Source organism: Tympanuchus pallidicinctus, unplaced genomic scaffold, assembly GCF_026119805.1.
Source record: "Tympanuchus pallidicinctus isolate F22 unplaced genomic scaffold, pur_lepc_1.0 scaffold8, whole genome shotgun sequence".
Taxonomy (NCBI): domain Eukaryota; kingdom Metazoa; phylum Chordata; class Aves; order Galliformes; family Phasianidae; genus Tympanuchus; species Tympanuchus pallidicinctus.
The window spans coordinates 19,723,407-19,738,157 of NW_026294802.1; the positions used below are offsets into that span (position 1 = coordinate 19,723,407).

At 42.8% G+C, this 14,751-nt stretch overlaps 1 protein-coding gene across 5 annotated transcripts in view; it reads left to right on the forward strand.

Moving 5' to 3' along the window:
* Positions 1–7,164: 7,164 nt before the first annotated feature.
* Positions 7,165–14,751, forward strand: part of EEA1 (early endosome antigen 1) — a 66,105-nt gene continuing 58,518 nt past the window's right edge. For 4 of the 5 annotated variants that reach the window (XM_052667887.1, XM_052667888.1, XM_052667891.1 and 1 more), the window contains exons 1-2: positions 7,165–7,288; positions 13,192–13,284. In XM_052667887.1, coding sequence (XP_052523847.1) covers positions 7,265–7,288; positions 13,192–13,284 — 117 coding nt within the window. In that variant the 5' untranslated portion in view covers positions 7,165–7,264. Of the gene's footprint in view, positions 7,289–13,191; positions 13,285–14,326; positions 14,395–14,751 lie in introns of those variants that run through there. The other variant, XM_052667889.1, reaches the window with a different exon arrangement.

The window sequence follows — 14,751 nt, forward strand, 5'->3', positions numbered from 1 at the left end:
CTACTAAAAAATTGGCTTCATTACATTTTATGGGAAATCTCTTTATTTGATCTGAAAGTGTAATATAAATAAAATACGCCAACTTCAAACTGTACATCTTCTTGCTCCTCCAAAGCACCTGGCAAACTCATCGAGAGGTTTTGGCATGCTGCACATATTCTAGCCAGCTTTTAAACCACCACTGTGACATTTTGCAAGTTGAATCCTTGTAATTGATTTTCTAATTTTAAAAAACATCTTGCTTTTTCTTGCTTATTTGGTCCATAAACTTTTCAAGGCAGAGACTGCCTGAGCTATAGACTGCTACAATACATAATATCCAGTTCTGTAAAAATCATTTTGGTATCATTACAATGCCAAGCAGTAATGAGTGAACACTTCCTTTCTGAACATCTCTCTGGCATTCCTGCAAGTGCTTTCAGGAGTCACCTCTTTCTCTTGCATTGTTCCTGCTATTGCAGCTACCTAACAACCATCCAAACAAGGGCAGGTATGGAGGCCAGGCTGTGGTTCCTTGGTTTGGTAAATCTGGCTTCATAGAATCACAGAATCATAGAATCGCTCAGGTTGGAAAAGACCTTAAAGATCATCAAGTCCAACCATGACCTAACCATACTAACAACCCTCTGTCCCTGAGCACCACATCCAAACAGTTTTTAAACACATTCAGGGTTGGTGACTCATCCACCTCCCTGGAAGGGATGGACTGGGAGCCCATTCCAATGCTTAACCACCTTTTCTGTAAAGAAGTGTTTCCTGATATCCAGCCTAAACCTCTCCTCGTGTAACTTGAGGCCATTTCCCCTCATCCTGTCTCCTGTCACAACGGAGTGACACCATGTTATTTTATACTGGATCAGAAAAACAAACAGCATGAACATTAAAAAATACAAGTCTGGTGCAAACTCATCATACCTATTAAAATTGTTTTAACATTATTTTAAACCTGTAACTTTTTTCCTGTCCAGCTTTATTATGGACATCATATTTTTTTGGCCTGCAATCAGTTTTGTAGGCCGTGGAAAGAATGAACTGCTTTAACATCATATCCCAAGTTAGGTCAGAAGAAACAGCAGAACAGTGGCACACGTATTTGATCCAGATTAAAATTGTATTGGCAGCTGACTCAGTAGTGCCTACAGCTGGCATTAGTGAAAGGGAAACCTCAGCTGTTGAAGAATTGATTCTTGAGAATGATGGAGCATTTTGTCATCCACAGGAAATGCATTTACTCTTACCCTCATTGATTCCCAGCTTGTCCTAGGCTTTGGTCAACACTTCATTCTTCATTTGTAATTTATTTTTTTCTTTGCAAACTTTATGTAATGTTCTAAGAAATTATGAATCTTACCGGCTCTACACCAGGAAAAACAGATTAAGGATGAAAGGTCCATTTCATTATTCTTTTACAGCAAACATTTGAACTTTTAAAAAATATTTAACTGAGAGGGATCTTCAATCCTTCTTTGCTTATTTTCATCATTCTTCTTCGCATCTACATCGTTACTGCAGTTGCCACACAGACAGGTTTGGCTTGTACTTCAGGAAAGTCAAGGCTTGGTCAGCAGGGCTTTTAGCTGTGTGATATTGTACAGCTTAAACAGCATTTTGGATCTTAGATGCAGCAAATTTCTCACATCAAAATACAAATGTGGAAGATGTAGAGAGGTTGAATTTGTAAGAAGAGATGCCATTAAGCCCTACGTGATTACTTTAAGCCTGCAGGAGTATTTGTTCACTGTTTCAAGAAACTTGGTAACCTCCCTTTGGAGCTAAATTTTGCCCTTTTTATTTATCAGCTTCTACTCTGACCATTTCAAAATATTTAACTGAATTGCTGATGCAATGCATGAACTCTGACTCCCAACAAAGCCAACACTTATTGCATCTGCTCACATACAAAGCCGTGAACAAATACAAATAGTGCATTAATTTGCAGAGAGAGTGAGGTGTGTTTGAATCAGTGCTGTATGGACCTTCATATAACTAGAAAGATTGGAAAAAAAAATTGATTTTAAAATTACATTTGAAATCAACTACAGACCTTCAACTTTTTTTTTTTTTTTTTTTTTTTTTTTTTTTACAATTACTCAGAAAAGTGATCACAACAGCGCACACAAGTATTATCACGATCTTTATCCATCATATTGAAAATCCATCTTTTGTTTCAGCTGTAACTAGAAGAGACTGAATAAGATTTATTTAAATGATCAGTAGTAGTGGCATCTCCTATAATCTACGTGGCTAAGGGCTGCCCTGATTGCTTCATTTGGAACTTTAAGTAATTTGCTGAAAAATCTTTGAAATGGCCTCAAAAGTGCCTAGAATAATGGAGAGAAGTTTTTGTCTGAGACCCAAAAAAAGAGAAATTATATATAAATATGTAAAAGCACATAACGAAAGTGAGCAGATAACCTCAAAATATACGTTCTTTGAAATATTTATGTTTTACTCTGCAATGGAACTCCACCAATCCCCTTTCTTTTTCTAATTTACCCATTTTCGTGCCACTTGAAACTGCCCAGGAAACGTGCCAGCATCTCCTTGAAGTGACGTGACCGGTGGTATCACTGCAGCTTTCTGGGGTGGAATTTGAAAGTCTTTGTTTTGTGGCATGCTTTCAGCTTGATGCAGAATAATTTCTTAGCTGAGGCATTTGGCAGAGCGTTCTGCATGACTCAGCAGCAGATCTTCTCCATCTCAGATTCTGGTTATATTAATATTGGGCTTATTTTTTACATGAACTCATATATAATTCTCACTTAAGCCAACGAAGCTACGTGGCGTAGTCCTCACTGTCTTGGGGAATGGGAAACGAAATCAACTACTGCTCTGGTTTTTTTTTTCTTCTGTATAGAGATTATTCTATTATTTATGACTTCAATTTGGGTTAACTGGGGATAGCTGTGCAAATCCAACAAGATTCAAGTTCTCTAACACCAGGTTCTAGGCATGAATTTGAGCTCCAGAATTTGGTATTAGTAGTGCAATCTTTATTAGTACACCCACTTGTTACTCATACGAGCGATTACACAATCTTGAAGGAGTCTCTCTTTTGCACAGGACCTGGCCTGTAGCTGTCATATCTTTGTTACAGACATCACTATAGATTCAGCCTGGCTCTGAAGCAGCTGAGGGAATGCACTCAGCCTGGCACAAGCAGGCTGAAGTACTGATGAGCTGCCAACTTCTTCAGTACCTGAAGTTAAGAACTGAAGAGCTGTTAATTTTCACTGGTGTGAGAAAGGAATGGGTCAGGAAAGATCAATGAACAGCTCAAACACAGATTATAACCACCCCATAGGTTTGGCCTAGCTCCTTGATGAGGCAGAGGTGACATCCTGTGACTTTCAACTCCCCACTATGCACCTTTGGAACCCATGGGGCAGTTTGAGTCTAAACTGAACGAGGGAGACATGTCTCAAAGTTGGTTACATTTTTTTGTTTGGTGACAAAAGTGATGACTAGGTAGAGGTAAGAGATACACACTTATACTACTGGAAAGATTAGCAAGTCAAGCTGATGTACAGGAGCTCCCGTGTGGTCTGACCACAGTGCAAATGTCTCATGTGTCACTGTTAAAATTACTTTTTGATGTACTGTGAGTCTTGTCAATGTCTTAGCCCAGCTGTCTAACACATTTCTCCACATCATGAGTTTCACCAAGGACTTCTCTTAGCTGTTTTCTGCCATTGGTCTCTTTAAGGGCATTGGTCATTTTTTCACTCAGAGAGTGGTGACTCACTGGAACAGGTTGCCCAGGGAGGCTGTGGATGCCCCATCCCTGGAGGCATTCAAGGCCAGGCTGGATGTGGCTCTGGGCAGCCTGGTCTGCTGGTTGGTGACCCTGCACACAGCAGGGGGTTGGAACTGGATGATCGTTGTGGTCCTTTTCAATCAAGGCCATTCTATGATTCTGTGATTCTATGATTGGTGCCAACTCCAGGAATGATGAGTTTTAAGTGCAGTTTCTCAGCAAAATGAAGGAAACATAAATTCAAACAGCACTCTGCATATTTTGTTTGTGAATATCTGTAGTGAAAGACTAGAGTATCAGTAGCTGAAAAGTTCTTTTTCAAGGTAGTTTTCTCCTTCCTAAATCTCCATTAGTCCATCCACGACTTTCTTAAATGGCAGTTCTCAGTAGGTGTTTTGCCAAAATGATTATTTGATTTAGGAACACACAAACCTCTATTGTATATGGAATATGTACTCCTGAACCATTTGGGGGAATCCGTAAATTCCTGATGCATGTTTTCTTGTGGTTTAAGCAACATTATAACCTACAATGTATTGTTTACCTATGACTTACAGTTCTGCACTTACTTAATCTTGAAGATAGATGGTTGGCAAGTTTTTAATACTCCTAATCTTTAATCTTATTATTTGCCTGTTCCATGGTTTTTGATGTGGATTCTTGACATATTACTTTCACCTGCTAGCCATCATGGTTTTCAACACACAAATCCTTTAAACCATCTGTTCTGTGTGTTCAATTCATAGAGTTCAACGCAGGAGAGCCTCAGAAAAAGATGCGGATAAATTTGCAAGACATTTGCCAAAAATAAATGAAGAACATAAAGTGACAGTCATAAATGTACAATTAAAGAGCTAGGAAGGAAAAAAAAAGACAAGAAACCAAAACAAAAAAACCCAACCAAACCCAAAACACAGAGACTTCTAATACCCTTTGTAAATAAGAAACCTAAAAGTAACAACTTGAAAAAAATGGGACAAAAAAACACAGAATCACAGAAATTGCAGAATAGGTTGGGTTGGAAGAGGCTTTAAAGGTCATTCAGTTCCAACATCTCTGCCATGGGCAGGGCTGCCAAGCACAGGATCAGGCTGCCCAGAACCTCACCTTGAACACCTACAGGGATGGGGCACCCACAGCTTCTCTGGGCAGCCTTTTGAAAACAATTATCCATACAAAAACTGATAACATGCAGGACATCAGTGCAGAATATTTGGAAATGTACAGGCCACAAGTCTATGTACATGCAATACTGACACACCACATATTATTTTCCCAGTCATTTTGTTTGAAGTGATGGTGACTCCTTAGAGCCCTCAGTGATGGCAGAAGATTACACAGGCACAGCTTTCTGTGAGCCACGGAGCAGGAATCATGTTTTTTATGGGCTTATATGTGCATAACAATGAGAAAAAAAAAAGGCAGTGCTCTGCTGGAAGGCCTGGGAGGTGCTGCTGCATGCTGGGCCATTTTGAATACTGCTTATTCAGTCCGAAGATTGATCTTGATTGTCTACTGAAATGCAGGTCTGCTGATTTCTGCAGCTAATGGTGTGTGAGAGGCTGCTATGGTTCAGACTGAGCCGGTGACTTATGTTCAGAGGACGAAGCACCCGCTTTCCAGATGGAATGCCCAAGAAAGTCTCTGCCATGATTTTAGTCCAAGACTGTCAGCAATAGGCTACACACAAAGGTGCCAAAGCCCTCACAAAGTTTACGAGGTTGGATGAAATGCAAATTTGCAACTCCCATGCCTGAAGGCATAAACCATATTTAAACAGCATGTGATTTCAATATTTGTGCTGCACATATGAACTCACAGACATTAACATACACATAATAATTAAAAGTAAGGAATTCCACTCAACATGGGACTGATGAAATCTTTTTTTCCTACATGTCTGCCCCAAAGGTGAATTCTTATGTTCATTCTTGGTGTTTAGCAAAGGTGATCACACTGCAGTCTTTCCTTTACAGGGGAATTCGAAAGGTTTCTCTCTCTTCCTGGGCACCTGCTTAAATCTGTAGGAGCTCACTGCCTCTGAGCCTCAATTGGCACAGTGATATTTGATGGAAATTGGCCAATGGATCCAGAAGTCACTGAGGAAATGATGGGGAACAGAGAGACAAGTGCATAAATCCACAGAAACATCCACAGAAATACAGCACTGTGCATTTCCTTACAGGACTTGTTTAAGAACATCCTCCTCTGATGTAAGACTTCTTACCAGAATCCTCAACATTACTGTAAGCACTCAGGAACTGCTAACCTGGGAGAGAGTACAAAGCATATTGCAAAGTACAGCAAGAAAACTCTCCTCCCATTGTTAATTCCATGCAGAAAATTCAAATACAGACCTTGCTAGTGCCACACAGTGCAGAGTATTTTAAAGCTGCTTCATATATGGACACAAAAATGGAAGTGATCTGATGGATGTGACCAAAGACGTCACCCCTCAACAGCTGAAGCCATGACCCTACATGGTGTGCGCTCTTATGTACCCTAACGGAGGAACAATCTCACAAAACACCAGGACCTGGAGCTGGGGAAACTCAGATGGGACACTTCATGTTGCTGTGCCTCACGTCTTGGCTGCTGCAGCTGAATCCTTCTCGTCATGTGCTCATAACTCACGCCAAATCCTTGGATTTTAGAGTGCTTAAAAACATCAGCTTCAGAGTGGAAATGTTTTCAATCATTGTAGCAGAGTGGCATCTAACGTCTGCTGTGCCCTGCACAGTAAGTCATCAAGCAGTCCATTATTTAATCATGACCCTCCGCCTTGCATTCAATAAATAAAAGCTGCAGCTTTAGAACCGGCAGGAAATGGCAGTGCACTCAGTTCTGCGTGCTGGAGGACATCAGTGTTCCTGCAGGTCTCCTGCCAAAAGCCTCATAGGAGTTTTGCCTCAGCACTGGACCCTTTCTGGACAGAACTGCTCGTTTTGGGGCTATTTTGTGTTTGACGGTTATGTGTGTGGGAGCACAATATTCTCTTCTGACATTTTAATGCGAATCTAAGCGGCTATGCCACAAGGTAGCTCTTCCTCCCCCTGGCTCTAAGGAAGCAATAAGGAATAAATTTCATTTCCAATAGGTTCGGCTTCCAGTTGACTATCCAAACCACGGCGCCCCTCGACATTCCCAACAACCGGCACGGCGGGCAGCGGGCGGGACGGAGAGCTCTGCGGGACGGGGCCTCCCGCCAGCAGCCGTCCCTTCCTCCGCTCCCCGCCGGCAGCGAAGGCTCAACAGGGCTGCGGCTCCATCCCCCGACGGCGTCTCCGACCTGGCCCGGCTCGGCCCGGCCCTCTCCGAGGCGGGGCGGGCGCTGCCCAGCGCGGCTCGGTCCCGCCCCGGCGGCTGCCCCGCCTCCCGGCCGCCGCGGCTGTCACGGGGCGAGCGGGCCGCGCCGGGCTCCTGCGGGGCGGGGGCGGCGCTGAGCGGGGCCCCGCGGTTTCCTTTCGGCGTGGCCGCGACCGCCCGGCGGCACCCGGCCCCGCCACCATGTTCAGGCGGATCCTGCAGCGGGTAAGGCGGCGCGCTGCGCTGCGGCGGGGCGGCTCCCCCGCTTCCTGGTGCCGGCCGGGCTCGGCGGCGGGGCGGGAGGCACCGGCCCGAGCTGCGGCGCTGCCCGGCCCCGCCGCGGGCACGGATTAGGCCGCGTGGGCGGCCCCGAGCCCCGCCGCCACGGGGTGGGCCCGGCTAGGGGCGGCGGGCGTGCAGAGCCGGGGGCTGCGCCCTCCTCGGGGGGCGGAGGGGTCCCCGCCGGCCGCCGGGCTGAGCTCGGAGCCGTGGGGCGCGCCTCCATCGCGGCGCTCCGGGGGCGAACGGGCTCGTAACGCCGGCCGCTACCCAGCCGCCTCTCGTCTGCTCGGAACCGGCTTTTCCTGCGGGCCCGGCTGGGTGGAAAGCCGGGCTGCGGCATCTGCCCGCTGAGACTCCTCGTTGCACGCGGCCGAGAGGGCCGGGTTTGCGAGAGCGTGGGTGGGGGATGCGTGTGGTGCGCTCCGAGCTTCGTGCTTCCGAGGGACGGAACGTGGTGGGAGGAGAGCTGCGAGCAGCGGGACTTCGGCGCTGCCCTCATTGAACGTGGTACCAGCGTTGGGCTGGGCGCTGACTGCTCTGAAAAGTCACAGGCCTTCAAGGAACGCTGAGATGGTGTACAAAACAGCCTGGGGGAGGTTCACCCCTGTGTGTGAGAAACCTGAGGTCATACAGAAGTTTTTGTGCATTGCAAGCGACCGCCTTCGCTGGTGATGTGGCTGTTCCTCACTGCTTCCCCAAAATGACAAAACTACAGCAGAGCACATTGATAATTGAGGTGCTCAGAAGTAAGCAGGGAAATGGCAAAACTTGTGCATGCATTTTGAGTGGTGTGAATAACTCTTCTTTTGGAAAGCTCCCCTCACAAAAAGCCTCGTGCCCTGTTGGTAGGAGCAGTGACTGTGTGTATAACTTCATGCATGTCTTTTGACCTACACCTTGCCATTGGCAAAGCATGGCAGTGACTTCTGATGTGCCTTGGTACAGAAAGTGAGCCTTTGGCTGCTGCTGCTGAATTTGCAGACAGAGTAAGTATTACAACTAGGGGCGGCATTAAGAATAATCAGAATTTTCTCATCACCGAGGCAGTGATTTGAGTGTCAACAGTCCTCCTTTTGGAACTTTCCTTGTGCATCATAAATGTAATTGGTTTAAAAACAAACAAAAAAGTAAAAACCAAACCAAACATGGTTTCTCATATATGTATATGTAGTTTATCATTTGCTGATGATAGGCAACAGGTGAACTCCTGCATTGCATGGCACTTCTGTTGGTCCAGGAGACTGGCTTCAGGCTGGGAAGGAGGAAGGCAGTAGTTACAAAGATGCTGTTTGTACTTCCAGACTCCTGAAATTCTGGTTCCTGAAGTTGTAAAACATCCGATGTTTCTTTTAATACCCTTCCTGTTCCTGATCACCCTTTTGTTTCCTCCACAGCTGTAATTTTTGCTTTTAAAAGAATACTCTGAGTAACTTTGCATGGCACATTTTAAAAATAGGAAGTATTACATGCTTGTTACTACAGAACATCACTCAGTGTTTGAAGTTGGTTTTTCCATGCTATCTTGACTGGGACCTCCTTTTAGGTCCTTTCCTTGCAAGCTGTTCCTAAATTTTACGTATGTTTTCAATGCAACATCTCAAAGATCCATCTGTTCTAAGTTTGCACTTAACTGGTTTGTGAAAAAAAAAAAAAAAAAAAAAAATTCATTGAGGCTTTTGCCACTTCTCAGTTTCACGGAGAAAAGGTGGCTTTTGCCAAAAGAGGTCTGTATTGCGTTCAGTTCTCAAGGGCCTTTGGTTCCAAGTGCACACCTGGGCTTCGCAGGCATTTCTGTAGCTGAAGTGGTACTGTGCTCAAAAACAGAGATATTTACTTGTCTGGGATGTGCTGCATCTTGTGCCATACCTATAATTTTCTTCTTTACGCCTGTGATTACAGGGCTGGCTAGGCAGCGTGCTTGCTTGGGTGCTCGTGCAGAACTGGTGTTGGCAGCAAGGGAAGGCTTCATGCCTGGGAACACCGCATCTTTGCATTTAATGGAGTTGTAAAGTAGCTGTCACGCTTCTAAAGAAGTAAACGGTGTTCTGTATCACAGCTTGCTCTGTTTCTGGCATACCTGTTAATTGCTGCTAAGTGACAGCCTTGTCAGGTGTGCTCAATTAGATTTACAGTGTTTCCAGAGTTGAAAGTTTTGTATGGAGGCTTTGAGAAAGTGTTGTCTCTGAAACATTGACTTGTTGTGTGAACATATAAACTGCAGTACAAAGTGCATCCTTTGCTCAAGAAGCTCCTGAAGAGAAAATTTTATTGGAATGTACTTGGGCCATCAAGTCTTTAAGGACTTTAAGGCGAGTAAAACAGAAGAATGGGAAAGGTGCTGGAGTTTGTTTGATGACAAGGGCTATGGCTGGCTTATTTTTCCATTCTTGTGCCTTGCTTTTTGGTTCAGAACCTTGATGTGTTTGGGCAGTAGTGCCTTATGTCATATTTCAACCTGCACTGGGAAAACTGTATAAACCCATATTTTTTTAAAGACATTCTCAAGGCTTAAAGTCTTCTTCAAAGATTTAATTTATTCTGAATTAAAACCACTGAAAAGAGTGTCACAAGTGAATGGAGTACAGACAGATAAATGACTGTGCAGAAACAACATGGGAGTGATCCATATTTATACCGTGTCACTTTTAATGCATTAGCTCAACTCATTCATTACATAATTTTCTATTCCTTTTCAGAAAACAAGCTGCAGTCGTTGCGCTTTCTGTTGTTAATGATGTTTCTTTATATTAGCTTGAAGTTTTGAGAAAACACAACCGAAAACATTACACAGTTTAGCATAATATTTCCACAGCTATAGAGCCGTAAGTAGAAATGTATGTTTCTCAGCTAAAGAAACAAATATAATTTCAGACAATTAGGAAGCAAATACCTTGGCTGAGAAACTAAGTTTTCATCAGCTCTATGTATGTCAAATGTTAGTTGTGTTAGAGTACAAATACAGAATCCTGTGTGAAGAATTACTCTTCCCATATGATTCATACATCATTCTTCTGCTCCCCCTCATTGCCCAGGGCTTTATTTAGTCAAGAATAAGAAAGGTAACTGAAAACAAAGAGCATCACTCTGGACCTTCCCTGAGTTCACCAGGCAAACCCATTTGTTATGCTGTTCAATGGGTTGTGATTTTTTTTTTTTAATGGAATGTGGCATAGCAGTGATGTGGGAGCCTTGTTTAAATATCTGTGAATATACTTTAATCATGGGATGCTCAGTAAAAGAAAAAAAATTCCAATGTCTCAGTCCCTCAATTTTTTGTCTGGTGAGGGATGTTTCAATTACAGCGCAACTTTAGAAGAGATGTTAGTTGCATTGATAGTCTTGGTCTCCATAACATCCTCCCAAATGTGTGCTCTGTTCTTTCTGATAGATTGTATCACTTTGCAAGTAGACGATTGGGTGTGTTTCTCCTGGTAGGTAACGACTTCTCTCTTTCCCACTCTTCGTCTTCATGTATGCTGCTCCCTGGAAAATGCCACCTGTTGTACCATCTACGGCTATGTTGAATGATACTCTGTTTTGAAGGAAGCACGTTGTTTTTTAAATCCCCTAAAAGGGTTTTATCAGGAACTGTTTGATAACTTCTTTGTTTCATGTAGTAAGATGTGCCACGTGGTGCATTTTAGTGTGATAATGGTATGTCTGAAGTGTTTTGTAAAGCAAGTACTTTAATCAACCATGTAATAATGATACTGTGCTTTACAGTAACAGCTTTCCTCCTGATGCTTGTACTGATCTCCAATTTGTAGTTTTAAACCAGCAGAATTTAACATGCAGATTTCACTGTGAAACAGTTCTGTCACACGATAGCTGATTATCAGTGCACTGTAGCGCTGTATGAGATGTTATAATGTAAAGTGAAGGAATGTTCTTGTGTCTTAGCAGTCACAGAAGGTTCTTGGTTTTGGGAAGAAGTGGTTCATTTACTGTGCAGCTGTCAGGTATGGTTGAAGTGGAGGTGTGCTCTGCTCGGTTCAGTAGACCGCCTGGCCATCTGCTGCTGTCGCTGCCCAGGCTGTCAGCTCCTGTGTGGTATCTCCCTTAAGATTATCATGGAATCCTTGGAGTTGGAAGGGACCTTCAGGGGCCATCTAGTCCAAGTTCCCTGCAATAAACAGGAAAACCACAGCTAGATCAGATTGCCCAGGGCCTTATCCAGCCTTGCCTTGGAAGTCTCCAGGGATGGGGCATCAAACATTCTGCTGTCCCAGACTGATTTCTTCAGATTTTGGAAATGAGGAGCGGAGCCAAAGGTATCCACTTGCTGTAAATGATTATTGAAGAAGCGTGTTGTCTGTTAAAGCTGACACTTTCTCCATTTCAAAGCATCCTTTCTACTTGTGGATGTAGGTATTAGAGCAGATAGGGTTCTGTTTTTCGGCCTTCTTGGGAACAGAATATCCTCCTTAGCTAGTTGTCATACAAATCCTTATCATCCTTAGATTTCTAAAGCTTTTTGAAAAATTCCTATCAATAAAATTGCTTCTTATGTCTTGAAGTTTCAGTTCCTTTGTGAGAGAAAACTTACTTCACATTCCCTTATGTAGATATGTGTATATATATCATAGAATCACCAAGGTTGGAAAAGACTTGGAAGATCATCCCATCCAGCAGTCCACCTATCACCTTTGGACTCTTTGCTCTCACATAAAACAGTGTGCACACAAACGCAGCCCAGCCTCCTGCTGATGACCCAGAAAAGACTGAAATGGGGAGAGATGTTCCCCTCTTACACTTGCTGTCACCAGCTCCTGATAGCTTGCTTCTGACACATTTACTTGCTTCGCCTTGGTTCATCTGTGGATCTGTCCTAAAATCAGCAACTGGTTGGGCATCAGTCCTTAATCAGTAAATTTGACCTTTTAATTACACGTTGTTTTTTTTTTTTTAATTTGATTACAAGACTGTAATCTACACGAGAGTTTGAAATAGAACACTCTGTACCAAACATGGCAGGGAAGAGTATTTCATTTTCAAAGTATGGAGAAGCTTGCATGTTGTAGGTATGTTATCAATCAGACTGATTGTTCTGAAAAGAAAGAATATGTGAAAGAAAATTCTCAAGCAAACTTTTGGAGGTACCAAGATTTAAAAATTAAAAATGTTTCCTTCTGCTCCCCTCTCTGTAAATTTCCATCTATATGTTTAAATTTCTGTATCTTTAATCCTCCTGTATTAGATCAGAAATCCCTGTACGATGCTATGAATATTTCTGGCTGGGCTGAAGCAGTGTTACTTCATCCCACTTTCAGTTGTCCTTGTGGAATTAGATAATGAACTTTTATTCTTTGTAGAATCTAGGATTGCATATCAGTACTGAGATAATTTATTTGCTGGAGTTTGCTTTGAGAATGGTAACTCTTCTGCCATTGGGCAGGCAGTGGAGTTCTGGAGACGAGTAAAAGCAGCAGCCACAGCTGCTGAAAATGTTCAGATTGTAACTTGTGATGTTTTCCTCTTGGATGAAGAGAGCTAATTTAACAGGAGGCTGAGTGGTAGAAGGGCAGACTTGAGTTTAAATCTTTGTTTTGTGTTGAGTGTTCGTAAGAGATTTTAAGATTTTAAACAGATTCTGTTTAAAATCCTGGCCTTTGCTTTTGCTGTCTGCTTGTTGTTTGATACTTTGAGTGCTTCGAGAGTCTCGGATAAAAGGTTTTGTTAAGTGTTGCACTGAAAATTACCTAACTAGTTGGTGAGCTGGTTCATTTTGTTACACTCACGGAAGAAATATCTGTGCTTTTGCAGAGAGGCCTTTGTAAAGGTTACGTACCATGCTCTATTAAATACAGACTGCAGACATTCATTTTGCCCCTCCCTTTCTCTTTCAGACTCCGGGCAGAGTTGGGTCTCAGAGCTCAGATTCCGATTCATCTGCCGCTCCAGGAAATGCCGTGGATGTGAACAATGAGGGCTCCTCTGAGGTACTGTGCACTGATTTGTGGGGCTGGAGTTGTGAACCTTGTGTCTGCTTGTCTCTGACCCACAGAGCTGTTGGGCATTCCTTCGAGTGCCGCTCCTAAATGGCAGCTGTTCTATGTAAATACTTACAAGTGCCACTGTCTAAAAATAGGTTCTAATTTAAATAGAAAAGTGAGAATAGACCGTATTTATGTGACTTTTGTTTGTTTATCTAAATGATGACAGGCAATCCTTCCTGTTATCGTAGACATGAATGATTAAAATGAAAAGCAATAAGATACAAGCTTAACAATCCTCATTTATAAATGTTTAATGAATTTTGAAAACTCACCTGTACTTCTTTTTCACCTTGCACGTGCTAGATATAATGTATTTTGGGAACCTTCTTCTCCAAGTGAAATATCAAATGTGTTGGTTTTTGTTTGGTCTGTGTACATAAAGCTGCCATTTGTAAGTCCTATCCATTTTCCTAAAGTGCTTTATGCCACGCTTAGCCAGCAGAGTAAGGTCTTATTCTTGCTTCTATCCTACGTTACAACGTCTTTGGATTTACAGTGTTGTCAAATATTAACTTTTAAAAATGCACGCTGACTTCACTGGCTGTTGAAGCTATTTTGTGCTAATGTAGCCTGATTACTGAGCTTGCGAATGTTTCAAGCTTAGCATACAAATGCAGTGCAAGGTTAATTACTCCTGTTACAGCATTAAAGGGAGCAAAGTGCCCTTTCTTACACTGAATGAAGTGTATGATGAGTCAAAAGCTCGTATGTCTGTTATGATAAGCGATAAGAGAACTTCTCCCTGTGCTGTTCAAAATTCTAATTGCCTTCCATCTGTGCATCTGCTTATGTCTTAGTTCTCAAGGCCATGTTACAATCAGTATGATCAGACATGGCTTAATTTATTGCTGTATCTTATACATGTCATGCATCTGTGAGTTTTGTATGCATGTTTACACTGTCCCTGACGTGAATAAATATTCTTAAAGCGTGTCTAAAATCTCGTCACTATTTCAGTTAACTACAGCATAGAAATAAGCAATGAGATGATTGCTTCTTTCCAAAGTTTGGCTAAAATGGAACAATTCTGTTATCATGATTGTAATATCGCTGGTGGGTGTCATGAAGTACCTTGATACTAATGTAGTGTTGTTTGTTGACATAAGCCATACTTTGAAAGTGCTGGTGTGCCTGCACTACTGCACCCTTAGTTCTTGCTGCCCTGCTGAAACTCAAGCCAGATCACTGTCTGTGTCACTTCTGGATGATGCTGTACACATATATAACATAAAAGTATCTTTAGTTATCAGTAATTCTGCCATCAGCTACAGTGCTTGCAGGTAGGGTGTTGCATGTGACTTCAAAATCTGATCAAATCTGAGTTCTGAAGCTGGTGATGGTTTGTTGCTCTCTGAGGTCCATGCATCACTGTGTGCAGCTTGAGCCTTTCTCTTGGTTGTGCTTTTCCTT